We start from the raw sequence: 27,793 nt of genomic DNA, 5'->3' as shown, positions 1-27,793 counted from the left end.
TCACATGCAGGCTTTATTTTGTTAAATAAACAAGAAGTCAAATTATGCAACCAATATTAAAAAGTGTGGCAAAAAAAGCAGGTTGTACAAAAAAAAAGTCTTGCACGCTAAATTTAAACAGGAAATACGGGTATTGTATGTTTGCTAAACAAAACAGTTGTTTGAAACAGGATTAGGCATCTTTCATCACAGAGTTTCCGGGGTCCATGTTGCTACTTAACACCACATGAATTGTGTCCAGATGAGAAAGACAACCTCCTCTTCCAAATGGCTGCAGTTCGTCAACTCTTGACTAGTCAAGAGCTGATGGGCAGGCCGCCTTCTGGGTCACTTTCCGTAGGAGGGCGCTGTTGTCTATCTCCCTGGCCAATCATGCATTTGGCATCTACAAAAGCAGTGGATCCTGTGGCCGAGCATCTCCGTTGCAATGCCGGAAGTCACTCCGCCAGGGTCCTTTCCACCAGTCTGTAGTAGTGGCCTTTCCGGTTCATCAGTTCCGTGTGAGTCCCCTGCTCCACAACCTCCCCGCCTTCCAGCACCACAATCTTGTCTGCCTTTTCCACCGTCTGCATCCTGTGAGCAATCACCAGAATGGTCCGGGCTCCACTTTTCTTCAGAGATTGCTGAATCTGGAAAAGGAAGCAGTGATCCAAAAGAAATCCTTAGTTCCTTAGAATCACTAGATAGAATCTCTCTCACATTTCCACTGAAAAGGGTTTCTCCAGCTCTGGAATAAGAGTTCAACCCCAAATATTTTGCACTCTGGAAAACAATAAAAGCCACCTGAATGAAGGCAAATATGTGTGTCCCAGGATAATGTTGCAAGACCCAATCTAGGTCGGTTGCCAGGACCAGAGGTTTAGTCTTATGAGCTTTCAGACTCATGTTGGAGCCCATCCTGAGGGAACTTCTCTCTCACCAGAATGTAAGTAGCACAGAGGAGAAGTTGCCCACCATTTTCACTTCCCTTCCTAGCATCACAATCCAGCGAGAATCACTGGTGCAAATTAATTCAAACATTTTATTTTCTCCTGTAATACCTGTGCTCATTTGTCATAGCACTGGCCTTTTAAATACCTTTTTGTATAATGTAAATTGTGTGGGTGTTATTTGTCCGGATGTTGCTGAGTAATGGTCTGATCGGGGCAAAATCCAGACAAACAGCATCCACACCAATTTACATTACACAAAAAGGTATTGAAAGGTCAGTGCTCTGACAGATGAGCACAATTCATAATGCACTGAAGTTGCCTCTCCAAATGGAGACGAAACGTTTGCAGCCAAGCTCGGGGATCAAACCAACAGCCCAACTACCAACCCAAGCTACTAATATTCAAACACAACTCAAACATTTAGATCCATATAGCAATAGCACTTACGCTTATATACCCGCTTCACAGTGCTTTACAGCCCTCTCTAAATGGTTTACAGAGTCAGCATATTGCCCCCAACAATTTTACCAACCTCCGAAGGATGGATGGTTGAGTCAACTGCGAGCCAGTGAGAATAGAACTGCCAAACTGCCAGCAGCCAGGTGTCAGCAGAAGTAGCCTGCAGTACTGCATGCGGTACTGCGTTCTAACCACTGCACCATGGCTCATATCTGCTTAAACTTCTATTGTTAAATATACTGCTCACAAAAATAAAGGGAACACTTAAACAACACAATGGATATGTTTGTGTTCCCTTTATTTTTTTGAGCAGTATAGTTTTCACAGTACATAAGCCAGCAGCCCTCTCAGGACTTAAGATTCGAATCATAATAACCCCCAGAAGACAAGCTGATAAAAGAGAAGACAATGTAAAACTCTAAATTTATCATATTGGGATGGCACCAGATTTTTTATCACCTAAATAAACTAGGAAGAAATTATGACACTTCCAGGCAAATAAGCCCAGTTTTCCTATGCTGTCACCACAAAAAATTCAGATTAAGCCCTACAGGGTCCCTGAACTAATCCAGCCAAGGTCCACCCCCAGCCCCCTCACAGATCCCTTGCACTCACTGCATCTTCACTCGTGGGATCCAGGGCACTCGTAGCTTCATCCAGTACCAATACCTTCGGATTACGGATCAGGGCCCGGGCGATGGCCAATCGTTGCTTCTGCCCAATGGAGAGCTGCCCTCCCTTCTCCCCCACCTCTGCAGGAAGACAAGAAAGACAGAGGCAATCAAGAGCAAAGTCAAGGTTGACCAAAGATTGTAATCATGATTTATCACTCGTTGCTTGTATGTACACCAAAAGCTTATGCACTGGAGACAAATTCCTTGAGTGTCCAATCACACTTGGCCAATAAAGAATTCTACTCTACTCTACTCTACTCTACTCTACTCTACTCTACTCTACTCTACACTACACTCCTCTTTCTCTACTCCACTCCATACACTCTACTCTATCTGCACTCCACACACCACATCTTCGCTCCTTTCGTCGCGATCTCAAGACGTTTTTGTTTGTACAAGCCGGCCTAGCCTGATGGGGGATTGGTGGGGTTTTTTATTCTTGTATTCTTAATATTATCTTTGGGGTTTTATAATTGTAATATATTAATTGTTTTAAAATCGGGCAATTATTTAATTTTCTTTTAATATTTGTAACTTTGTATTTTATTCTTGCCCTGTGAACCGCCCTGAGTCCTCAGGGAGAAGGGCGGTATAGAAATATTATTAAATTAAATTAAATTAAATCATTCCTACTCCTATTCATCTTTTGCCCCAAGGGGTGGCAAAGCAATGAGCTGCAGAACAAGGCAAACCCTGAAGCCTGACATTCTCTGAAGTGGGAGGGGGAAACTGCAATCCAGACAGCTGGCTCTCTTATGGTATTTTCAGTGTAAAAGGCCCCCTGCACTTTTAACAACGGCAAAAGGGATTTTGGGACTCGCGATTTTGGATGCGGCACAAGAGTGCAATCAGCTCTTGGAACGCTCTTTCCTATCTTAGTCTTTCAATTACATTGTTACAATTGGAGCCGTCCATGTAACCCGGAGCTTTACAAGTAGGTCTCAGGTTACACAAGCGGGACTGGGGTTTCTGTTACTAAGCAAGTGACAAATGCAGCATCACATGACCGCCTTGCTTGGTGAAGGCAATCCATGCATTCAGTCCGAATTGCCATTAACTTAACCCCACTGGTCATTAGGCTAGGATCCCCCTGCCATTACTTGCTGGCTTCTCACAAGCAAAGTCAGGGGGTGTTGGCTACAGGAATTTGAAAATCCCAGGAGGCTCACAAGAAGGCTGGCAGGCAATAAGTGACTGATGTCAGGAGACAAGGGTGTGTGGGTGAGGCTTTTTGGATGCGGGGGTTGGTGTGGGAAGGTACATAGGCAGCCTCAGAGATGTGCTACATTTTTTGGGTCCCAGAGTGTCAAGAGAGAGTGGGTGTCGGAGCAGAACATGCCTATCTTTGCAGATACTGGCTACTGGAGTAGCTCCTGCCAGGTGGGAGAGACTTATCCCAGCGACTCGTCACCTAGTTTGCGGGTTCCCCACTGGCTTTGCTTGTGGGAAGCTGGCAAGGAAGGTTGCAAATGGCACTCACTTGACTGTGGGGCACTGCAGGTGTTCTAAGTGCAATGGTGGCCAAGCACCCAGATTGCGATCCCATGCCTGCAGGAGAGGGGCAAAGTCAAGGACTAGTGGTCGCACTCTCGGTTTTTTTCCCCAGCATCACTGTAATTTGGAACAATGGAATGGTCCTAACACAAGGACTACTATATATATTGCGGCAAAGTAAGGCAGATTTCACTTTACAAAAGCCAATAATCAGGACCGGTGGGTTTTCTGGGAGGAAAGTGGGGTTTTCTGGGATGAATTGAAGGGGGGAGTGAATTTTGCTCACCTGCAGTGAAACCTCCTTCCAGCTCATGGATGAATCCCAGGGCATCAGCTTCTTTCGCTGCTCTGCTCACGTCTTCTTCACTGCAGCCTTGCAGGCCGTAGGTGATATTGTCCCAGATGGATCCAGAGAATAGGACGGGCTCCTGGCCCACCAGGGCCACCTGCAATTGGACAGGGAGGCCTATCAGGACAGGGCTGGGCTGAAGGAGAAACTATTGATTTTCCTCATCAAGCACCTTTCCAGGTGGGGCTGATTGATGCTCAAGGTTGATGCTCAATGTGCAGAATTCAGAATAACAGAGTCCAACCCCCTGCTCAGGCAGGAAGCCTCTATTGCCATTTCAGACAAATGGTTTCCCAATCTCTTCCTAAAAACTTCCAGTGTTGGAACATGCACAACTTCTGGAGGCATGTTGTTCCACTGATTAACTGCTCTCACTGTCAGGAAATTTCTCCTTAATTCTAGGTTGGTTCTCTTCTTGGCTAGTTTCCATCCATTGTTTCTTGTCCTGCCTTCAGATGCTTTGGAGAAAAGCTTGACCACCTCTTCTTTGTGGCAGCCCCTGAGGTATTGGAACACTGCTATCATGTCACTCCAAGTCTTTCTTGTAGTGAATCTTACGTGCAGATGTATGATTCAATACATCTCCCAACTGTAGACCTTGTGCTGTTCTCTACTCTTTTTAATTTGGAGGCAAAGTGACGGCACCCAGCCAACCTCACCTGATTTTGAAAAGCTAAGTAGAATCAAACTGTGTTGGCACCTGGATGAATTCCAGGTCACCAAAACATATCACAACCTTTACACTGTTGCCAGAGCAATGGTGCAGCCACAATCATAGATCAAAGGAGATTCTAATCTTTTATCTCAGGATATGAACCACATGTGCAGAATTTCCTGAATGCAGCACCTTTTTACCTATCGAGGAACATAAGAAATCAAAAGCCTTTCATTCCAGGCATCTTTTACTATCTTCTGCACTAGAGCAGATCTGAGCAACTTTGCACATTCCAAGCCCCAATTTTGTGGCTTCCAAAATTGCCTTACTGGCACTGCATTCATTTTTCTCTATGGGAATTGTAGATGTCAGTCACACAATTTCTGAAAATCAGAGTCTCTTCCCACTTTTTTGAGGAAGAAACGGCATAAAAATGCTGTGTATGCTATAAAAATTAGCATTTTAAAACAAGCACACAAAGAAAATATGCAATGCATGTGATGAGATAGATGACTCTATCTATCTATCTATCTATCTATCATCTATCTATCTATCTATCTATCTATCTATCTATCTATCTATCTATCTATCTATCTATCTATCTATCATCTATCAGCTGTCTATCTAGCAATAGCAATAGTACTTATATAACGCTTCCCAGTGCTTTACAGCCCTCTCTAAGCAGTTTACAGAGCCAGCATATTGCCCCCACAATCTGGGTCCTCATTTTACCAACCTCAGAAGGATGGAAGGCTGAATCAACCATGAGCCAGTGAGACTCGAACTGCTGACAGCCGGGAGTTAGCAGAAGTAGCCTGCAGTACTGCGTTCTAACCACTGCTTTTAGCTTATCTATCTATCTATCTATCTATCTATCTATCTATCTATCTATCTATCTATCTATCTATCTATCTATCTATCTATCTATCTATCATCTATCTATCATCTATCTATCTATCTATCTATCTATCTATCTATCTATCTATCATCTATCTATCTATCTATCTATCCATCCATCTATCTATCTATCTATCTATCTATCTATCTATCTATCTATCTATCTATCTATCTATCTATCTATCTATCTATCTATCTACCTACCTACCTACCTACCTACCTATCCACCTATCATTATCCACATCTATCATCTATCTATCTGTCTGTCTGTCTGTCTGTCTATCTATATCTATATCCAGTGCTTTTTTTGTAAAAGAAAAAGGTGCTGGAACTCACACATGTCGTACAACCCGCCTTGCCTACCCTACAAGGTTCCATCCAAAAAAGGTGCTGGAACTATCATATCCAGTGGAACAACCTGCCTCCAGAAGCGGTGAATGCTCCAGCACTGGAAGTTTTTAAGAAGAGACTGGACAGTCATTTGCCTGAAATGGTATAGGGTTTCCTGCCTGAGCAGGGGGTTGGACTAGATGACCTCCAAGGTCCCTTCCAACTTTATATCATCATCATCATCATCATTAGACAATAGATGAATGGATATAGATGTTCTTAAAGCCCAGACAATTCCAACCATATCATCCTAATATCATGTGGTCCTGCCCATTCTGCATCATCCCCCTTCCCAAAGCCTCTCCAACTGTAACCCTTCAACCACCAAAGAGACCTAGGCCTCTTCCTGCAGGTGATAGTCCTATCTCACCTGCTTATGGAGATACTTGTGTTCATATTTCCCAACTGGGTCTTCGTCCAGCAGGACCACCCCAGTCTGGGGTTCATAGAAGTGCTCCAGGAGGGCGACACAGCTGCTCTTTCCGCTGCCATTCGCGCCCACCAGCGCCGTCACTTTCCCAGGGGGGAGCTCAAAGGAGACATTCTAGGGCAAAGAGATGCAAATGTATGTGAAATGAAGCAGGAATATGCAGTATTAATGAATGTTATACTTAGATCCCATAGTTTCAGTCTTGTATAGTACAGGTAGTCCTCAGCTTACAATCAGAGTTGAGCCCCAAATATTTGCCAGTAAGTGAGCCTATTGTTAAGTGACTTTTGCACTATTTTACGACCTTTCTTGCCACAGTTATTAAGTGAGTCACTGCAGCTGTTCAGTTAATAACATGGTTGTTAAGTGAATCTTGCTTCCCCATTGACTTTTCTCGGAAGGCTGCAAAAGGGGATCACATGAGCCCGGGATGCTACAACCGTCATAAATATGAGCTGGTCACCAAGTGTCTGAACACCTGACTATAGGGAATGCTGAAACGGTCGTAAGCATGATAAATTGTCTCAAGTCCCCTTTTTCACTGCTGTTATAACTCTGAACAGTCACGAAGCAAGCTCTTGTAAGTTAAGGGGTACCCATAGAGAAACTTGCTTTGTCTTCCTAAAGACCTTTAAAGTCTCAACAATCTTCTTTCCAATGTTCTTAATGTCAATGCTGCTAACATTGGATGTTTTTGCTTTAACAACAGATAGAGATGCAACCATTTCTTCTTTTACTTTTGCTCTTAGATTTAGAGTTAAAGTTAGATGATGCTGGGGGGAGGAATGTACATGAGAGTTTAGCTAGACATAACAATACTGAACCTAGTGTGAGAACCAAGGTTATTGAAATAAGGGATGATAAGAATTGGCAGGCTGGAGAGCTGTAGGGAAAGCCTGTATTTCAAACTAAATTGGGGAATGTGATTTATGACTGTTAATTGGGGGAGGGAATTGTGCTTTGTGCTTTGATACTATGTGCTCAGGGGAGGGGAACTCAGTTTTTGGCTTTGATTATGTTAGGGCCGATGCTGTGCTACTCAAATAAAGATTCTTTAAGGTAAACAATGCCTCGAAGTTCTTTGAAGAGTTTCATCTGATTTAATTTCATCAAAATTATAGAACACGCAACCAACTTAACTGAGTTACTTAAAGCTTTAGCAACTGCATTTGAGCAATGTACTGTTAGGGTGGTCATGCAAAGCAACCCGGCTGCTTTCCAGCTTCCCATAAGGTACCTTCAGGACCTGGATCTCGGGGCGGGAAGGATAGCAGAAGGAAACATTTTGGAAGGAGACTCGTCCGGAGGTGGATTCTGGAGTCAGTGTCCCTTCTGTGCTGACAGATGGTTTCCGATCAAGGTATTCAAAGACTTTCTCCGCAGCGCCCACATTGCTCAGGGCATCCCCATAAGTGTAAATCAGAGTCTGTGGAAAGAAAAGGAAGGGGCAACAATGTTAAGACATAAGAACATCTGCAAAGGGAGGAATAGAGCTGGCTACTGTGTTTTGAGCATCGATAATAGGATTCCCGTATTTGAGGGGCTGCCACAAAGAGGAGGAGGTCAACTTATTTTCCATAGCATTGTTGTGATCCCTCACCAGTGCTTCATCTCTGGAGGTTTTTAAGAAGAGTCTGAACAGCCATTTGTCTGAAATGATATAGGGCAGGAGTGTCAAACTCACTAAGTCCCATGACAGGTCACAACATATCACAACTTTTTTTCCATTGCCGGCAATGGGGTGAGTGCGGTTTCGCTATGATGCATCCGGCCCTTGGGTCGACAGATTGACACCCCTGATATAGGGTCTCCTTCTTGAGCAGGGGGCTGGACTAGCAGACCTCCAAGGTCCATTCCAGCTCTATTCTGACTGGTTGTCTAAAGCAACACTCAAAAAGTCCAGTTTAGTGGGAGGTTTGTAGGACTTCCCAGTCCAGTTCACTACCTCGGGATCCCTAGGTGGTCTCCTATCCAACTAACCAGGCCAGCCCCTGCTTTCTGAACCCACAGAGCACATGCAGCCTCCTGCTGGGTGAGAAAGTCCAGGAAGAAAAGAGGGGGGAGGAAAAAAGTTTTTTTTTTCCATAGTGTATCTCATGGCTGTTTCAAGCACTTTCTGAAAGCAACCAAATTGTACAAAATAATTGCTTTGCTGCTGTTTTCAGCTTGCAACTTTGTGCAAATTACTGGTTTCTGTTCCCAATGGCTTAAAGTGGCAATAAATTCCTTTTAAAAGAAATCTGATTTGAAATTTGGAACGTCTTCCACAACTTATAGAGATTCCAAAAACAATTAATCCCCATGTAGGTGCCCCCCCCACCCCCAAAGTGCTATTTTTGGAAAAACAGCATTTCTGAGGACAAGTAACTTAAAGGGATGGAAATAATTTGGGCAAGACTAATAATTTAGGCCAGAGTTCCCCAACCAGTCAGGGTTGGTGGCCCGGGAGGGGGGGGGAAGGGGGGGTGATTTTGTGGAAGGGGCAGGCGCGTGTGCGTGACGCACCCATGAAGCTTGTGCGACTGAGGCCCCAAGTGCCCACAACGCTCATGAGTGGGGCTGCGCATGCACATGCACCAGCCAGCTGCTCACGTGGCCCAGTTGCAGATAGGTCACAGACCGGTAGTGGGCTGTGGCCCACAGATTGGGGACCCCTGATGTAGGCAGTCATTTTCTCAAAGAAAAAGCAAAAAAATGTTTCTAAATGCGGTCGTTTGTTTTTTTTTGTTTCCACTTATTTGCCACTTGTTGATTTCTGCATAATGCAAAGCTTTCTGCAAAAAAAGGAGGAGCGGGACTCAGTTGGTAAAACAGAAACAGAGATCTGTGCTAATTGTGGCAACCTTGGAAGTTCCTATCCTCAGTAAGCTTTATCAAAATTCCTACGGCAGTGTTACTGATCTGTTTCTATTTTAGACAATTATTCTTTCTTGAAGACCGTGGCAGGAGAAGGACAGGAAGTAACATGGGTTTCCTAATTATGAACACCTACGCTCATATCATCCTTTACTGAAGAAGATGTCTATTATTTTCTCCTTCTTTTCTGAAATCTATAAACACGAGCACATCCTTTTGACTGTAGGATTTTTCCCATTTGCAATAGGGGTGAATATCTGTAGCTCGGGGGTAGGATGAGGGGGAAGGCTTGTTCCCTGAGCTTGTGAAATGGTTTTTGAGCATTTTGTTACCAGGATAGGTAACACCTTCAGAATCCAAATCAACCACAGCCAGCCAGAGACAGCACCGACCCTCAACCAAGCCAGCAAACCCTCTCCCCCCAACAGTTCATCTCTCAATGACCCTGACCTGATGTAACCTCCCCATCACAAGCCCCATGACAAGCCCCTCACTCGACACACCCACACCTGAAACCCTTATAAACAGAACACTGACATAGACATCCCCTAAACCACAGGCCCCCAACCTTTTAAGCACCAGGGACTGGCTCTGCGTGGAGAGGTTTTTCCACGGACCATATCCTGCCTGCATCCCATAGATGGGGCTTCGCTTGTTTGCACGGCCCAGTTTCTGTCATGCCATGGCCCGGTGCTGGTCCAAAGACTGGAGGTTGGGGACCTCTGCCCTAATTGCTGCTGAACATGTTTCCTAACCCGGTAATGAAACGTTTGGAAAGCAACCCACAAACTTAGAGAATGAGCTTCACCCTTATTCCTCCCATTATTCTCTGGGGGGAATTCCTCCATTGCCCACTGTTTAATAATGATAATGATGATGATGATGATGATGATGATGATAATTTGGAAGGGACCTTGGAGGTCATCTAGTCCAATCCCCTGCTCAGGCAGGAAACCCTATACCAGGGATGTCAGACAAGCAAGTCACATGACATGCCGCGATGTATCACGACTTTTTCTCCATTGCTGGAGCTGGGATGGGCACAGTTTCGGCATGATGCATCTGGTCCATGGGCCGGCAGTTTGACACTCCTGCCCTATACCATTTCAGACAAATGGCTGTCCATTCTGTTCTTAAAAACTTCCAGTGTTGGAGCATTCACAGCTTCTGGAGGCAGGTTGTTCTACTGGTTAATTGTTCTCACTGTCAGGAAATGTCTCGTTAGTTCTAGGTTGCTTCTCTCTCTGATTAATTTCCATCCGTTGCTTCTTGTCCTGCCCTCAGATGCTTTGGGGAATAGTTTGACTTCCTCTTCTTTGGGGGCAGCCCCTGAGATATTGGAACACTGCTATCATGTCACCCCTCGTCCTTCTCTTCATTAAATTAGACATACCCAATTCCAGCAATCGTTCCTTATATGTTTTAGCCTCCAGTCCCCTAGTCGACAATTAAATAAATTCTAAAGAGAGTATTGATGACTAGTGGCTTTTGTGTTCTGCATTTGATGGGGACTGGAGGCTAAAACATATAAGGAACAGCAACCTGGAACTAAGGAGAAACTTCCTGACAGTTAGAACAATTAACCAGTGGAACAACCTGCCTCCAGAAGTGGTGAATGCTCCAACACTGGAAGTTTTTAAGAAGAGACTGGACAGCCATTTGCCTGAAATGGTATAGGGTTTCCTGCCTGAGCATGGGGGGTTGGCTTCCTTCCAACTTTATCATCATCATCGTTGTTATTATTGTTGTTGTTGTTGTTGTTGTTGTTGGCTTCCTTCCAACTTTATCATCATCATCGTTGTTATTATTGTTGTTGTTGTTGTTGTTGTTGTTGTTGTTGTTATTATTATTATTATTATTATTATTATTATTATTATTATTATTATTATTATTATTATTATTATTATTATTATTTTCATAAAAGCCACCAAAGAACCCAAAGTGCGACAGAGGAAAAAAATTTCAAATCTGTATGTTTACCAACCTGCACGTACCACCCCACATTTGCCTGGTAGAGGATGAAGGACACCAGGTTTCCTCTGGTCATGAGGCCGTTGCAGATCTGCTGGTAGCCACAGTAAAGCAGGATCAGCTTCAGGCTCAACTGGAGGACCTGGAGTGGGAGAAACGGTAGCGCAGCCATGAATGGAAAAGGTATTCAAATGCCATGGTGCCTTTAGACGTATGAAGATTGTGAAGGCTTAGTATTCCCTGTGATGCTCTATGGAAGTGAAAGTTGGATTTTAAAGAGGAAGAATAGGAAGAGTATTGACAATTTGTAACTTTGGGGTTACAGAAGACTTCTGTGAATATCACAGTCAAGAAAACAAACCGATGGGTCACTGAATAAATGAAACCAGTGTTCTCACTCAAGGCACAAATGACAGATGCAAATTATCCTACTTCAGACAAATTATGTGGGCACCCTGCTTCCTGACAAAGGCTCCAATGCCAGGAAAGGTGGAAGAGGATGACCAGCAGCAAGGTAAATGGATTCAGTTACAGAATAGTGAATAAAATAGAAATAGAAATAATAGAAATGGAAATGGAAATGGAAATAGAATAGAATAGAATAGGTCATAACTAGCAGCCAGCACAGGTTTGTTAAAAACAGATCATGGCAGACCAATCTAATCTCATTCTTTGATAAAGTAACTAAGCTAGTAGACCAGCGAAATGCAGTGGATGTAGTATATCTAGATTTCAGCAAGGCATTTGATAAGGTAGACCACAACCTACTCCTTGGTAAACTAGAAAAAGGTGGAATAGACAACATCACCACCAGATAGATCTGTAGCTGGCTGACAAACCATACTCAATGAATAGTCCTCAATAGCACTACATCCACATGGAGAAAAGTTAGCAGTGGGGTACCACAAGGTTCAGTCTTAGGCCCAGGACTCTTCAATATCTTCATAAATGACTTAGATGAGGGAATTGAAGGGGAACTGATCAAATTCGCAGATGACACCAAACTGTCAAGAGTAGCCAACACCCCAGAAGACAAACTCAGGATCCAAAAAAATCTTGATAAACTCAAACAATGGGCCCTATCCAAGAAAATGAGTTTCAATGTGGAGAAAAGCAAAGTCTTACACTTAGGCAGGAAAAACCAAAGGAACAAATACAGATTGGGCGAGGCCTGGCTTGGAGGTAGTAACTGTGAGAGGGACCTTGGAGTCCTGGTGGACGATCAGTTAACTATGAGCCAGCAGTTTGCGGTGGCAAGCTAATACAATCTTGGGTTGTATAAACAGAGGCATAGAATTAAGATCATGTGAAGTATTAGTGTTGTTGTTAGTTGCGAAGTCGTGTCCGACCCATCGCGACCCTATGGACAATGTTCCTCCAGGCCTTCCTGTCCTCTACCATCTTCTGGAGTCCATCTAAGCTCACGCCTACTGCTTCAGTGACTCCATCCAGCCACCTCATTCTCTGTCATCCCCTTCTTCTATTGCCCTCAATCTTTCCCAGCATTAGGCTCTTCTCCAGTGAGTCCTTCCTTCTCATTAGGTGGCCAAAGTATTTGAGTTTTAGCTTCAGGATCTGGCCTTCTAAAGAGCAGTCAGGGTTGATCTCCTCTAGGACTGACCGGTTTGATCGCCTTGCAGTCCAAGGAACTCGCAGGAGTCTTCTCCAGCACCATAGTTCAAAGGCTTCAATTCTTTGGCGCTCAGCCTTTCTTATGGTCCAGCTTTCACTGCCATACATTGCAACTGGGAAGACCATAGCCTTGACTATACGGATTTTTGTTGACAGGGTGATGTCTCTACTTTTTAGTGTGCTGTCTAGATTTGCCATGGCTTTCCTCCCAAGGAGCAAGCGTCTTTTAATTTCTTGGCTACAGTCCCCATCTGCAGTGATCTTGGAGCCAAGGAAAATAAAATCTGTCACTACCTCCATTTCTTCCCCATCTATTTGCCAGGAATTGAGAAGGCCAGATGCCATGATCTTGGTTTTCTTAATGTTTAGTTTCAACCCAAGTTTTGCACTCTCCTTCTTCACCCACAACACCAGGCTCTTTAGTTCTTCTTCACTTTCTGCCATTAGAGTGGTATCATCTGCATATCTTAGGTTGTTGATGTTTCTTCCGGCAATCTTAATTCCAACTTTTGATTCATCTAGCCCTGCCTTTCTCATGATGTGCTCTGCATATAAGTTAAATAGGCAAGGCGACAGTATACAGCCTTGCCGGACTCCTTTCCCAATTTTGAACCAATCAGTGGTTCCGTGTCCAGTTCTCACTGTTGCTTCTTGGCCCGCATATAGATTTCTCAAGAGACAAATAAGATGGTCTGGTATGCCCATCTCTTTAAGGACTTGCCACAGTTTGTTATGATCCACACAATCAAAGGCTTTAGCATAGTCAATGAAGCAGAAGTAGATGTTTTTCTGGAACTCTCTAGCTTTCTCCATGATCCAGCGTATGTTAGCAATTTGATCTCTAGTTCCTCTGCCTCTTCGAAATCCTGCCTGTACTTCTGGTAGTTCTCGATCCACATACTGCTGGAGTCTAGCTTGTAGAATTTTAAGCATAACTTTACTAGCATGAGAAATGAGTGCAATGGTGTGATAGTTTGAACATTCTTTGGCACTGCCTTTCTTTGGAATTGGAATGTAAACTGATCTTTTCCAATCCTGTGGCCACTGTTGAGTTTTCCAAATTTGCTGGCAAATTGAGTGTAGCACTTTTACTGCATCATCTTTTAAGATTTTGAATAGCTCAGCTGGAATACTGTCACCTCCACTAGCTTTGTTGTTGCTCAGCTTTTCTAAGGCCCACTTCACTTCACATTCTAGGATGTCTGGCTCGAGGTCAGTGACCACCTCATTGTGATTATCAGGGACGTTAAGCTCATTCTTGTATAATTCTTCTGTGTAATTTTGCCACCTCTTCTTAATCTCTTCTGCCTCTGTTAGGTCCCTGCCATTTTGGTCCTTTATCATGCCCATTTTTGCATGAAACGTTCCTTTCATCTCTCCAATTTTCTTGAAAAGATCTCTGGTCCTCCCTATTCTATTGTTTTCTTCTATTTCTTTGCATTGTTCATTTAAGAAGGCATTCTTATCTCTTCTAGCTATTCTTTGGAATTCTGCATTCAATTGGGCATATCTTTCTTTTTCTCCCTTGCCTTTCGCTTCCCTCCTTTCCTCAGCTATTTGCAAAGCTTCCTCAGACAGCCATTTTGCTTTCTTGCATTTCTTTTTCTTTGGGATGGTTTTGGTTGCTACCTGTTGTACAATGTTGCGAACCTCTGTCCATAGTTCTTCAGGCACTCTGTCTATCAGATCTAATTCCTTAAATCTATTTGTCACCTCTACTGTATATTCAACAGGGATATGATTTAATTCATACCTGACTGGCCTAGCGCTTTTCCCTACTTTCTTTAATTTAAGCCTAAACTTTGCAACAAGAAGCTCATGGTCTGAGCCACAGTCAGCTCCTGGTCTTGTTTTTACTGACTGTATAGAGCTTCTCCATCTTTGGCTGCAGAGCATATAGTCAATCTGATTTCTGTGTTGACCACTTCTGTGGTCAACACAGAAGTATTAGTACCACTTTATAAAACCCTAGTAAGACCACACCTCGAATACTGCAGCCAATTTTGGTCACCATATCACAAAAAAGATGTTGAGAGTCTGGGAAAAAATCAGAGAAGAACAACTAAGATGATCAAAGATCTGAAGACCAAAACGTATGAAGATCGGCTGCAGAACTTGGGTATGGCCAGTCTAAAGAAAAGAAGAAATAGGGGAGACATGATAACAGTATTCTGGTATCTGAGGGGCTGCCACAAAGAAAAGGGGGCCAGGTTATTCACCAGAGCACCAGAGGGAAGGAGGAGAAACAATGTTTGGAAGCTGATCAAAAAGAGAAGCAACATGTGATTAAGGAGAAACTTCCTGACAGTGAGGACAATCAACCAGTGGAACAGCTTGCCTCCAGAAATCCTGGGCGCTCCATAGCTGGAAGTTTTTAAAAAGAGACTGGACAATCACCCGTCTGAGATGGTATAGGTCCTCCTGCTTGAGCAGGGGGCTGGACTAGAAGACCTCCAACATCCCTTCCAGTTCTATTCATAGAATAGAATAGAAATAGAAATAGAAATGGAAATGGAAATGGTACCATTTCAGACAAATGGTGATGAATGCACCATTAGGAGACTTGAAAGAACAGGCTAGAGATAGATCATCCTGGAGAAACTTTATGTGGTTGCTAGGATTCAAAAAAACCTTGGCAACATTAAGACTTGACTGCAACTCCCAGAATTCTTCAGTCAACCATACAGTCCACAAGTCTTAAAGCTGCCACAGTTGGAGACCTCTGAGTCCTAGAGAACTTACCCGTACAGCAAAAAAGTAAATGATCCTTTCCAAGTCCCTTTGCTTCTTCAGCCGGCAGGTGTCTTCCAAGGATGCCTCGTAGCGCTGCGACTCCTTCTCCTCAGTGGCAAAGCTGCGCACGGTCTGCACGGACGAGATTACCTCATGCACTACCTCCTCTGAGCGGGCCACCGAGTCCTGGATCGCCTTCAGTAAAGCCTGGATGGACCATGAAGGAAGCGGCAAAGTGAGCCTCCTGAAAGCTACCTTGGATCAGGCATCTTGCTGCTGGTGGGATACCCAAACCAAAATCTAGTGTCCTCATTTGGAGGGGAGAGACACCAAAAATGCTTTGCTCCACTTCCTTCTATTTTATTTCAATTATTTCTCACTTGCAGGCAACTGGATGCCAGAGTGCAAGCCAGAATGTCAAGGTTCCAACTGATGAACCCAACAGAGTATGCACCGATGAGACAATCCAATCTCTTAGTGCAAAACTTTATTGAGTACAACGTTTCGGCACAAATGAAAGCAAAACCAGCTCTGGTTACTTCGCGCGCAAACCACTATAAGTAGAATATAGAATTCTGCCTCCCCCTATTTGTGCAGCTCATACTGTCCAAGCAATTGTGAAAATATTGTTATGAGAAAGTGTCCTTGTGGGTTGGCCAACACCTGCTGAAATGTCCGTGATTCACACAGCTTGACTTCTTGTCTGGAGCCTGCATTGCATACCCCCTCTCCTCCCCCCTAGTGCATTGGCAAGCTGAGAAGCAGTAATGATAGCAATATCACACACATGCTTCAGGCTTGACACAGAGAAGGAAGTATACCCTCCCATTATTATTTCTGGAGAGGGGTGATTTCATTTATTCTAATTAAAAGTTGGGTTGTCTGTGGAGATTCTCAATCATCCAGGTGACAGCTGTCTCAAAGGTGCTTTTTTCGAAAAGGCAACTGGACTTTCTTGTGGTGTTTTTTTCCTTTGAAAATATTTCATTTCTCATCTAAAGAGCTAAAAAAACGCAAGAAAGTCCAATCGCCTTTTGGAAAAAGCATCTCCGAGATAAGAGTTGGGTTGAACCAAGAGTCAAACAAATTAAGCATCATCAATTTTCCCCACTTTGTGTCCCTTCAGCAAGAGGAAAATTTTTATTACAATTTATTAGTTATATATTATTTATTGCCTTTACAAATAAAAAAAATGCAGTCCTGCTCATTTTACAGCCCTGTCTATTTCTAAGAAACTTTGTTCTACATCTTATTTCTGGATCCCTATAATTCATCTATTTAAGCAACTCTTGTCCTATGACTCAATTTTAAGCTTCCCTGGTTTCACCACAGAGCTAACATTCGATCTTTCTTTCGTGACTATTTTCTCAGAACTATTTATGTAATCCTACTGTAGGTAGCCCTCAACTTAACACCCATCGGTTAATGATTGGTCAAAGCCATAGTAGCTTTGGAAACGGTGCTTCCTGCCTTTAAAGCAGGGATCTCCAACCTTGGCAAGTTGACAACTTGTGGACTTCAACCCCCAAAATTCCTCAGCCACCGTGGCTGACTGAGGAATTCTGGGAGCTGAAGTCCACAAGTTGTCAAGTTGCCAAGGTTGGAGACCCCTGCTTTAAAGAATTTCTGGCTGTCATAAAACATTGCTCCCCACCTCTGATCACATGACTACATTTGTGGCAGGTGTCAACCAGCTCACATTTACAACTGGTTGTCAAAGTTCCCATGATCGTGTGTGTAATGTATTGGGCTTTGTCTTGCTAAGGAATATCACATGGGGTTAATTGTTGGTAGGTTGCTCAAGCAGAGAAGCTGGCTGAAGACTCCCAGCTCCTCAGACAACCTATCTCCAGCGCCGCCATTGGCTGCCTCTAGGGTGGCAATAGGTTGCTTTAAACCTATTGGCCGCCACCTAGAGGCCAGGGTATAAATTGCTGCATTTGCAGCCCTGTTTCTCAGTTCAGTTCCTGCAACCAAATTCATAATAATCATAATCATAATCATAATCATAATCACAATCATAACAATAACAATAACAATAACAAGAAGAAGAAGAAGAAGAAGAAGAAGAAGAAGAAGAAGAAGAAGAAGAAGAAGAAGAAGAAGAAGAAGAAGAAGAAGAAGAAGAAGAAGAAGAAGAAGAAGAAGTTGGAAGGGACCTTGGAGGTCATCTAGTCCAACCCCCTGCTAAGGCAGGAAACCCTATACCATTTCAGACAAATGGCTGTCCAGTCTCTTCTTAAAAACTTCCAGTGTTGGAGCATTCACCACTTCTGGAGGCAGATTGTTCCACTGGTTAGTTGTTCTAACTGTCAGGAAGTTTCTCCTTAGTTCTAGGTTGCTTCTCTCCTTAACTAGTTTCCATCCATTGCTTCTTGTCCTGCTTTCAGGGGCTTTGGAGAATAGCTTGGCTCCCTCTTCTTTGTGGCAGCCCCTGAGATATTGGAACACTGCTATCATGTCACCCCTCACCCTTCTGTTCATTAAACTACACATACCCAATTCCAGCAACCGTTCCCTATATGTTTTAGCCTCCAGTCCCCCAATCATCTTTGTTGCTCTTCTCTGTACTCTTTCTAGAGTCTCGACATCTTTTTTACATCGTGGTGACCAAAACTGGATGCAGTATTCCAGGTGTGGCCTTACCAAGGCATTGTAAAGTGCTATTAGTACTTCACGTGATCTTGATTCTATCCCTCTGTTAATGCAGCCTAGCACTGTGTTGGCTTTTTTGGCAGCTGCAGCACACTGCTGGCTCATATTTAAGTGATTGTCCATTAGGACTCCAAGATCTCTCTCACAGTTACTACTATCGAGCAAGGTACCACCTATACTATACCTATGCATTTGATTTTTCCTGCCTAAATGTAGAACCTTACTTTTTTCACCATTGAATTTCATTTTGTTAGATAGCGCCCAGTGTTCGAGTCTGTCCAGATCCTCCTGTATCTTAAGCCTATCTTCTGGAGTATTGGCTATTCCTGCCAGCTTGGTGTCATCTGCAAATTTTATGAGTTCCCCATCTATCCCCTCATCCAAATCGTTGATGAAGATGTTGAAGAGTACTGGGCCCAGAACAGAGCCCTGGGGCACCCCACTACACACTTCCCAAGAATGATTCTTGCTGAACTCACTCGCCTCGTCTCGTCAATCACGCAACGAACCCAGTATCTAATAGTGTGATCACCATTTGAGAACTTCTCTGCCAACTTTGGCAGAAAACTGCAAAAATGGGGAACCAGCAAGAAAGGTTGCAAGTGAAATCCTAAAGATTTCAGTTCTGTTCCTGCAGGCCACTGAAGAAATTTCCCCTCCATGCATGGAGGGCAGCTGAAATTCTTCAGTGGGCTGCAGGAGCATGTGAGAATGAAAGGGCTGCCTGCCAGGAAGATTTCAGCTCCGCACAAAGGTCTGCACACATTTCAGCTACAGTATGCAGCATTTTTGCTCCGTCCTCTTAATGACCTGGGAAATCGCTTAATGACCACAACCGGGAATGCCAGGATTGCAGACATAATCAAAAATAATCATGTGGGCATCTTGCTTAAAGACCACTTCACTCAATGACCAAGATTCTAGTCCCAACTGTGATCACAAGTTGAGGATAAATTGCAGGATTTCCCTCTGCTTTTTCTCTGTATTTTTGTCTCAGCCTTCTTTCTCTTTGTCTTTCCCCAACTCCTTCTCTGTCTGTCCTTGTAGCTGCCAGCAGGTGGTGCTCTCATCCTCCCTCTTTTCACCTGAAGACAAGGCCAGGGACACACAAACACACACAATCTCTTCTCTTTCAGCCCAGGAAAAGAGGAAACCAGGCCACACAACCAACAACCAATCCTTCTGTATAAGCCACACAGACAATGGATTTTGATTACATGGCTGCCATCTTGCCTTTTCTGACCCTCTGGAAACAGCACTGTGTTCTACACTGCTCAGCTCCCTTGAAGTTTTTTCCTTCCCCTCTCTGGCTTGTTTTTCCTTTCTCTGAGCTGGCCTATTCCCTCCTCCCTCACCCAAGTTGGGATTCCTTCCCCACATGCAATTGGTCTCAGAAACCCAGAAGTGACCGCCATTCCTTCTAGGACACCATCTGCCTCCATGATCCCTACCTGATGACGGACATTGTAGATCTTCTGGACGGCCATCATGAGCGGGGTCTCAATCAGCATTAGCAGCGTCAGGCGCCAGGACAGGCCAATCATGAATGCGTAGAGCCCAACGGCCTTGATCACAGTGCGCAGGAAGACGTTGATGTTGAGTGGCACCGAGCGGCTCATCATAGTTGTGTCTTTGGAAAGGCGGGAGGCCAGAGCTCCTGTGGGCAAAGAGATTATCACTTGGCAAATGCCACTGGCAACAGGCACTCTAAATGGCTAGAAGTTATACCAACTGCAAACATGACTACTGCTAGGACCATCCAGGTGCTTAGGAAACTCTTTGCCATACACGGGCTGCCAGACGTCATAGTGTCCGATAATGGGGCCCAATTTACTGTGGCAGAATTTCAGGCGTTCCTGAGAGCAAATCTCATTAGGCATGCGACCTCAGCCCCCTTTCACCCATCTACTAATGGTCAAGCCGAACGCATGATCTGCACCACAAAAGAGTCACTGAGGCGTATAGTGACTGGGGACTGGCACCACAGACTGGCCGTTTTTTTACTTTGCCAACATTCCACGCCATGCACAGCGACTGGAAAAAGCCCAGCAGAGCTGTGCTGGGGGAGGTGATTGATCACGAAACTGGACAGGTTGCACCCAGACTGGGTGGCAGCAGAAGCCTCTCACCCAAAACCCCCGAGGGGGCTGCAAGTGGGTGACGGGGTGTGGGCCAGAAACTATGGGCATGGGAACTTGTGGGTGCCAGGAAAAATCACTAAAACGTCAGGTCCTCTCTCATACGAAGTGGGCCTAGAGGGTGGGTGAATTGTCCATCACCATATCGATCAGCTTAGGAAGCATTTCCAAGAACGGCCACAAAGCAAGGACTTCGTCATAAGTCCTTACCAAGGGTCGCAAACCGGCAGCCAGGCCGATCCATGCATAGACTCTGAAGGCTCAAACAGCCAAAGCAACAGGGAGCTAGTCATAGGGGAGGGAAGCCCAGAAGTGCAACATGGGTCCCCTGATGGAGAAAGCCAACTGGAGTTCTACAGCCACTGTGCTAACTCTGCTGAACAAACTGACTCTGGGGTGGGCCAACCTGGAAAGGCCAGCCAAAGTGCGCCGAGCCATCCTGAATCGCTTGAACTAAGAGACACTGGCCTACCCAGCCCGGCGGGCAAGCTAGTAGGCCAGGAAGTGCCTGGGTTCCCCAGGCGTTCCACAAGGGCTCGCAAACCTCCTGCTTATCTGCAAGATTTTGTCCTGAAATAATAAAGCTATAATGTTGTATGTACCTTATTGTACTGCCTGCTTATCTGCAAGATTGTTTTAAATAATGAAGCAATACTGTGTAAGTACCTTATTGAGCTGCTAGTCAGGAAACACCTGTATTAGCTAAGAGGAAACCTGTTTTCTCACACCATTGTTAGACCTTTTGTAAATTTATATTGCTGTAATTACTTTCTGTTGTTGCTATGTTTGTTCATTCTAGGGGGGACGGGTGTAATGTATTTGGCTTGCTTTTGTTAAGGGAACACCACGTGGTAATTGCTGGAAGGCTGCTTGAGCAGGGAAGCTAGCTAACAGCTCCCAGCTCTTCAGACAACCCGTCTCCAGCGGGGCTATTGGTTGCTTCTAGGGCGGCAATAGGTTGCTTTAAACTTATTGGCCGCCGCCTAGGGGCCAGGGTATAAATTGCTGCATCTGCGGCCCTGTTCAGATCCTGCAAGCAATAAACCATGATCTTTGCTGAACTCACTCGCCTCGTCTTCATTCCTGCGCAACGAACCCAGTACACAACACCCACCATCACCATTCTCTCAGAATTTATCATCCCCCCACACTATTAATCTCAACTGTCAATCACTGTCCTTCCATCTCCAACAACATTCCATACATCTAATGAAGCTTCCAGGATAGGAAGTGAAACCTCTCGTTTTTCCTCAAAACAAACAAAAAACAACAACACCCCAGTCCAGTTGCCTTTTCCAAATAATAACAGAGTTGGAAGGGACCTTGGAGGTCTTCTAGTCCAACCCCCTGCTCAGGCAGAAAACCCTATACCATTTCAGACAAATCCATTTCAGTCCACTCTCTTCTCACACACCTCCAGTGTTGGAGCACCCACAACTTCCGGAGGTAAGTTGTCCCACTGACAACTGAGCTTCGGTGTTTGTTTGTTTTTAAAATCAGCCAAAGGTTGCATTCTCTTGATAGGTTAAAAACTCCCTCCCAGCCAACTTCTGCCAATCTTAAAAAAAGCTGATGAAGCCTAAATCTGATTAGTACTTGAATGGGAGGCCACTAGGAGAGCAGACTGAATTGAAAAGGTAGGAGAAAAAAAGAATACCCCAGAAGAAAGTCAAATGGCCTGCAAAGAAAAAAACACGGTTGCAACCATGTTGTCCCCAGGAGCAGAGCTTATCCCAAAGCAAAGCCCAGCTATGGCATTAGTTCTGCTTGAAAAGCTAAGATGAGACCTGACTGATAAATGGATGGGAGGCCACCAGCAAATCCCAAGTGTGTGTGTGTGTGTGTGTGTGTGTGTGTGTGTGTGTGTGTGAGAGAGAGAGAGAGAGAGAGAGAGAGAGAGAGAGAGAGAGAGAGAGAGAGAGAGAGAGAGAGAGAGAGAGAGAGAGAAGAAAGTGGCACTGGTAAAGCACTTCCATCTTTTCCCCCAAAATATTAAATTAATGGTCTAACTAGTCATCAGTCAACCTTCACTTGAGAGACTCTTTCCCTTTAGACAGTTCCAGAAACAGCGGCTGCCTGTTTGGGCCCTCACCTGTTTTCACCTCCTGGAAGAAGGCCAGGTCTTGCCACACCAGAGAAGAGAAGAGTAAGTTGCGAGTCCGGATAATCATCCGTGAGATCGTGAACATGAAGAGCCCCCCACGGCAGCTGGCAAACGCGGAGCTAGAAAAGAAAATCAGCAAGCGGGGTTGGCTCCTGCTTCACCCATGGAAACTGAGTCACAGCTCCACGCATGAGCACGTACCGGATTTGACCCGGGTGGGTGCAAAGAGAACGAAATGTTCCCATGGACAAACCTATCCCACTGTTGTGAGATTAAATTACTTCGGACTGATGCTCTTCCCCCCATTTTGAAACTGCTTTCATTTTCCTGTTGAATTTAAATCAGCAACAAGATCCCTTATACCAGCCAAGAACGGATGTTCCTTTAGAAAGCTTTTTTTCCCCCCAGATTTGTATTCAAGTGAAAGCTAGGGATACATCACAAGTTTTAACTGGTTTGACTTCTGCCAGGTTGCAAAACAAGCAGCTAAGAGGAAAACAAGGACTAAGGTTTGCTTCAGGAGGACTCCAGAGAGTAACCTAATTTTCAGATCTTTCTTGAAGAAGTAATAATAATAATAATAATAATAATAATAATAATAATAATAATAATAATAATAATAATAATAATATGGAAGGGACCTTGGAGGTCATCTAGTCCAACCCCCTGCTCAGGCAGGAAACCTTATACCATTTCAGACAAATGAGTGTCCAGTCTCTTCTTAAAAACGTCCAGTGTTGGAGCATTCCCCACTTCTGGAGGCAGGTTGTTAATAATAATAATAATAATAATGTTGGAAGGGACCTTGGAGGTCATCTAGTCCAACCCCCTGCTCAGGCAGGAAACCCTATACCATTTCAGACAAATGGCTGTCCAGTCTCTTCTTAAAAACTTCCAGTGTTGGACCATTCACCGCCTCTGGAGGCAGGTGGTTCCACTGGTTAATTGTTCTAACTGTCAGGAAGTTTCTCCTTAGTTCTAGGTTGCTTCTCTCCTTGACTAGTTTCCATCCGTTGCTTCTTGTCCTGCTTTCAGGTGCTTTGGAGAGTAGCTTGACTCCCTCTTCTTTGTGGCAGCCCCTGAGATATTGGAACACTGCTATCATGTCACACCTCATCCTTCTCTTCGTTAAACTACACATACCCAATTCCAGCAACTGTTCCCTATATGTTTTAGCCTCCAGCCCCCTAATCATCTTTGTTGCTCTTCTCTGTACCCTTTCTAGAGTCTCAACATCTTTTTTACATCGTGGTGATCAAAACTGGATGCAGTATTCCAGGTGTGGCCTTACCAAAGCATTGTAAAGTGGTATTAGTACTTCACTTGATCTTGATTCTATCCCTCTGTTAATGCAGCCTAGCACTGTGTTGGCTTTTTTGGCCGCTGCAGCACACTGCTGGCTCATATTGAAGTGATTGTCTACTAGGACTCAGAGATCCCTCTCACAGTTACTACTGTTGAGCAAGGTACCACCTATACTATACCTGTGCATTTGATTTTTCCTGCCTAAATGTAGAACCTTACTTTTTTCACCATTGAATTTCATTTTGTTAGATAGCGCCCAGTGTTCAAGTCTGTCCAGATCCTCCTGTATCTTAAGCCTATCTTGTGGAGTATTGGCTATTCCTGCCATTGAGTGGGTTCAGTTCTTTTAGGTCTCACTCAGCTTTTCACTGGCAGGCCAGAAGGAAAAAGGCACGTCCCCTGGAGTAAGCGGTTCTGGGACCAAAAAACTGCCGAAGCCAAGATCAAAACCACATTTGTAGCAGGGATCTGGCTGACCTCAGCTGATCTCAAAAAGACAAGCGGCATCAAAGCTGGCTGGCATTTGGACAGGAAGCAAATGGAAATCCCAGAGCAGAGGTTACACTAGGAAGTTTAAAAAAAATCCCCAAAGAAAGCAACAGTCAACAGCTTCCTTACAGCTGGCAAGAGGGGAAAAAATGCCCCGGTATCTCCACGAAGGCAACCTCATCCAACGTGATCGCCCCTTGTACTGCCTTGTGAACAAGATGCTGGGCGACAACAGAACCATAATCCTGGGTATGTATTTCAGGGCAGCTGCAGCAAAAGTGCTGGTGGGGCCTGGAATAAGCTCACCTTCCAAACGAAACCAGGAAGAGTAGAGAGATTGCTGTGGAAAAGGCTTCTGCGTCATATTTGGTGCCCAGGATGTCAATCAAACGCCCGGTGTAATGGGGCAGGAACATTTCACCTGCAAAGGGGGGGGGGGAGCAAGAGCAGAGGAGGTGATGTAGGACCTCTGTCAGGAAAGGCACCCCACACACACACACATACACAAACACAGTAAATTGTATGTCTGTTTTGTGAAATGGAAGGAAACTTGAGCTTTTTGCTCCAGGGTTCCTGCCCCAACTATGGAAAGAATGGGGCAGCCCGTCAGGATGGGAGAAAAGATGCTCAAATTGGACACCGAAAGGGCTGAATGGAGAGTTTGGAAGATCCTGTCTGTATCGCTTTTCATCCTGGAAAACAGGACACAAACCCTGGTGAAAGCAAGTCCAGAGCCAACGGCCGAAGCCTGCAGAATTCCACATTTTATCTGGGCAGGAACTGCTCCGTGTCATGAGGCAACCAAGAAGGGAATCAAGAGGGATTCAGGGAGAACGTCAAAAGGAGCAGCAGAACTTCAAAGACTGAGGCCAGGTCTATTGGTGACCATCTTGCAACTGAGTTACTTTATTTTCTTTAGTGTACGGTGTGATTGCAGTCCTGGTGTCTCACAAGATTCGTGTTTCTCGCCATGCACATGTAGACATAACCCAAACTAGGCTGTTGTTTCCCTGTGTCATATAATATATGTGGGTCTATGCATAATTCTTCCTTCCTTCCTTCCTTCCTTCCTTCCTTCCTTCCTTCCTTCCTTCCTTCCTTCCTTCCTTCCTTCCTTCCTTCATGGCATATTTATGTAGTGTATATCAGAGGTGTGACTCTTTGAGAGCTGTATACAATGAAATTTCATTTTAATGATTGCCGATTAGTGTACACTCAAGGTGACAATAAAGGTATTATTCTGTTCTATCCATTTACCCTGCAACAGAGAATGATTTCATCCAGTACCAACTCACCAATCACCGCCAGGATGAGGAACAAGAAAGCGCCAGCGAGATACAGCTTGTCTGGGCGGAAAAGCTGGAGCATCTTCCAAAGGGTGGCCTTGTCTTCTTTCCGGGACTCCTTTGTGTTGGGCCCTTCTGCCAGGATCCCCCAGAGGAGCTGGGAGAAGCCCACCGCCCCGTAGATTGCCAGCCACCAAGACCAGGCAGCGGAAGAGACCAGGAGGGGAGGGTCCCCAAACCAGTGTCCCACCAATAGGTACAAAGGGGGCAGGATGCTGACTGTGGCCACCGTGGAAAAGGACATCGGGGAGGTCCGACCCATGGAGAGCAGCCCCCTGACCGCACAGAGAACCAGCAGTCGGAGAGCGGCCTCCAGCCAAGCCGCTGAGACCCCCAGGGGGACCAAGGAGGGGCTCCATCCATTCAGCAAGGAGAGCAGGATCCGGTCGCAGAGAAGCAGGAGAACTGCCTGAAACACGACAAGGACCGGCATCTTGCTGATGGGCTCTGGGGGGAGAGAGGGAAGGGTTACTGCTTATGGGAATCAGGAGGTTATGGATTTAAGAGGAGGATCACTGCAGAAGACCTTTGAGGGGGAAAGGGGGAAGGAGGAGGAGGAGGAAAAGAAGAGGAGGAGGAGGAGGCAGAGGTGGAGGAGGAGGGAAAGAAGAGGAGGAGGGAATGAGGAGGAGGAGAAGGAGAAAGAGAACTAAACTGTCTCCCAATAGCGTACCACCCAAGATCTTGCATCTAATCAGCTGACTTCCCAGCAACAGATTCCTTGGCCTAAATATTTATTGAGTGCAGCAGGTCACGTGGCAACTTTGGGAAAGATCAAATTCACAATCATTCAGGTTTCTTTGGTTACGTGACACTGTTCCGCTCTGCCCCACGTGCTCCGTTCCCACGGGCACCCCAGCACTGCTCATGAAGGCTGAAATCAGAATAACAGAGTTGGAAGGGACCTCGGAGGCCATCTAGTCCAACCCCCTGCTCAAGCAGGACACCCTATACACCAGACATGTCAAACACAAGGCCCCGGGGCCGAATTCGGCCCACAAAGTGGTTTCATGTGGCCCACGAAGCCATCCTGGAAACAGTGAGGGAATGGCCCCCTCTGCCTTGGCCCTGGCCCAGAGACCCTCCTTTTGCCAGAGACCCTCAGATCTGTCCCACTCCTGCCCAGGCCCCCATAGGCACCCTTGATGCCAACGATGTAGAGCTGGCCACGCCCACCTAGTAGGCCATACGCACTCTAGACACGCCCACCCAGTAGGCCACGCCCACCCTGGCCATACCCACCCGGCTCCTTGAGGGCAACCGCAATGCTGATGCGGCCCTCAATGAAATTGAGTTTGACACCCCTGCTATACACCATTCCAGGCAAGTGACTGCCCAGTCTCTTCTTAAAAACCTCCCGTGATGATGGAGCACCCACAACTTCCGAAGGCAAGCCATTCCGTTAGGTTAATTGTTCCCACCGTTAGGAAAATTCTCCATAATTCTAGATTGCTTCTTTGTTCAGTTTCCTTGGCAAGAAACCCAGAACTGTAAGAGAAGCGTTTGAATATCCATCCAGGTCGGTTCGTTTAGGCTAGTAAGGATCTGAATCCCGCTCCCATCCTCCGGAGTAGAGGCGCGACGCAACAGAAGACCCCCAAATGTTTAGCTTCCCGAGCAAAGCAGGACGAAACGCGGCCGGGTTAGTTCTTAAGAAGGAAGGAAATCGGAGGTGACTACGCAGCTACTTAAGTGGACTGCGTCCCCCGTAACCCGAAGCCAACAATGAGCAGCCGTGCTGGATGGGAACAATGGGGAGTGGAGTCCCCCGCACCTTCGCAACCGCTCAGTCGTCCAGATCAATGCAACCCTCCGCTTTTTCCCAGCCTCTCACCTTCCTGCCGTGGCCGGGAAAGCCCTTCCGTCGCGGGCGTTTGGTCCTTCTCGATCCGAAGCCTCGTTTCAGCCGAGCCGGGCTGAACTTCTCTCTCTGTGTCCCCAAAATTCGCCGGACCCGCCGCCGCCTCCGCAGAGCAGAAAATCCCCCAACGCGGCGCTTTTGCTTTCGATTTCGAAAGGGAAATCCACTTTCCTCCCCGCTTCTTCCAGCCCGGTGACCGCCAGATGGCGCCCGCGTTCCGCTGTGCAGGCCTAGTAAACGCCCGATCTGTCTCGCTTCGATTTTATTTTACAGTAACTGAACGATAAGTTCCCTCCTTCCCACTCGTGATTTGTTGAATCGGAGTTGGTTGAATAAGGCACATCTGGGTTTTCTTTAAGTATCATATTCAGCCTTCAACCCTGACTGTGGCTGATTCGTGCATTGCTATGTTACAGGGAGTCC

At 45.4% G+C, this 27,793-nt stretch overlaps 1 protein-coding gene across 1 annotated transcript; it reads right to left on the bottom strand.

Annotated features, from left to right (window-relative positions):
• On the bottom strand, positions 1-27,531 carry TAP2 (transporter 2, ATP binding cassette subfamily B member). The gene is made up of 12 exons (XM_081316006.1): positions 27,344-27,531; positions 25,459-25,956; positions 24,470-24,584; positions 22,358-22,488; positions 19,579-19,784; positions 15,482-15,679; positions 11,121-11,249; positions 7,518-7,706; positions 6,221-6,394; positions 3,846-4,005; positions 2,007-2,143; positions 1-629 (listed from the first exon to the last, which is right to left on the bottom strand). The coding sequence occupies exons 2-12, from the start codon at positions 25,940-25,942 to the stop codon at positions 438-440; spliced, it is 2,115 nt and encodes a 704-aa protein (XP_081172132.1). The 5' UTR covers positions 25,943-25,956; positions 27,344-27,531; the 3' UTR covers positions 1-437.
• Positions 27,532-27,793: the final 262 nt, after the last annotated feature.

This window comes from Vipera berus (genome assembly GCF_964194415.1).
Source record: "Vipera berus genome assembly, chromosome: 2".
NCBI classification, from domain to species: domain Eukaryota; kingdom Metazoa; phylum Chordata; class Lepidosauria; order Squamata; family Viperidae; genus Vipera; species Vipera berus.
This window is presented reverse-complemented; position numbering and strand designations above follow the sequence as displayed.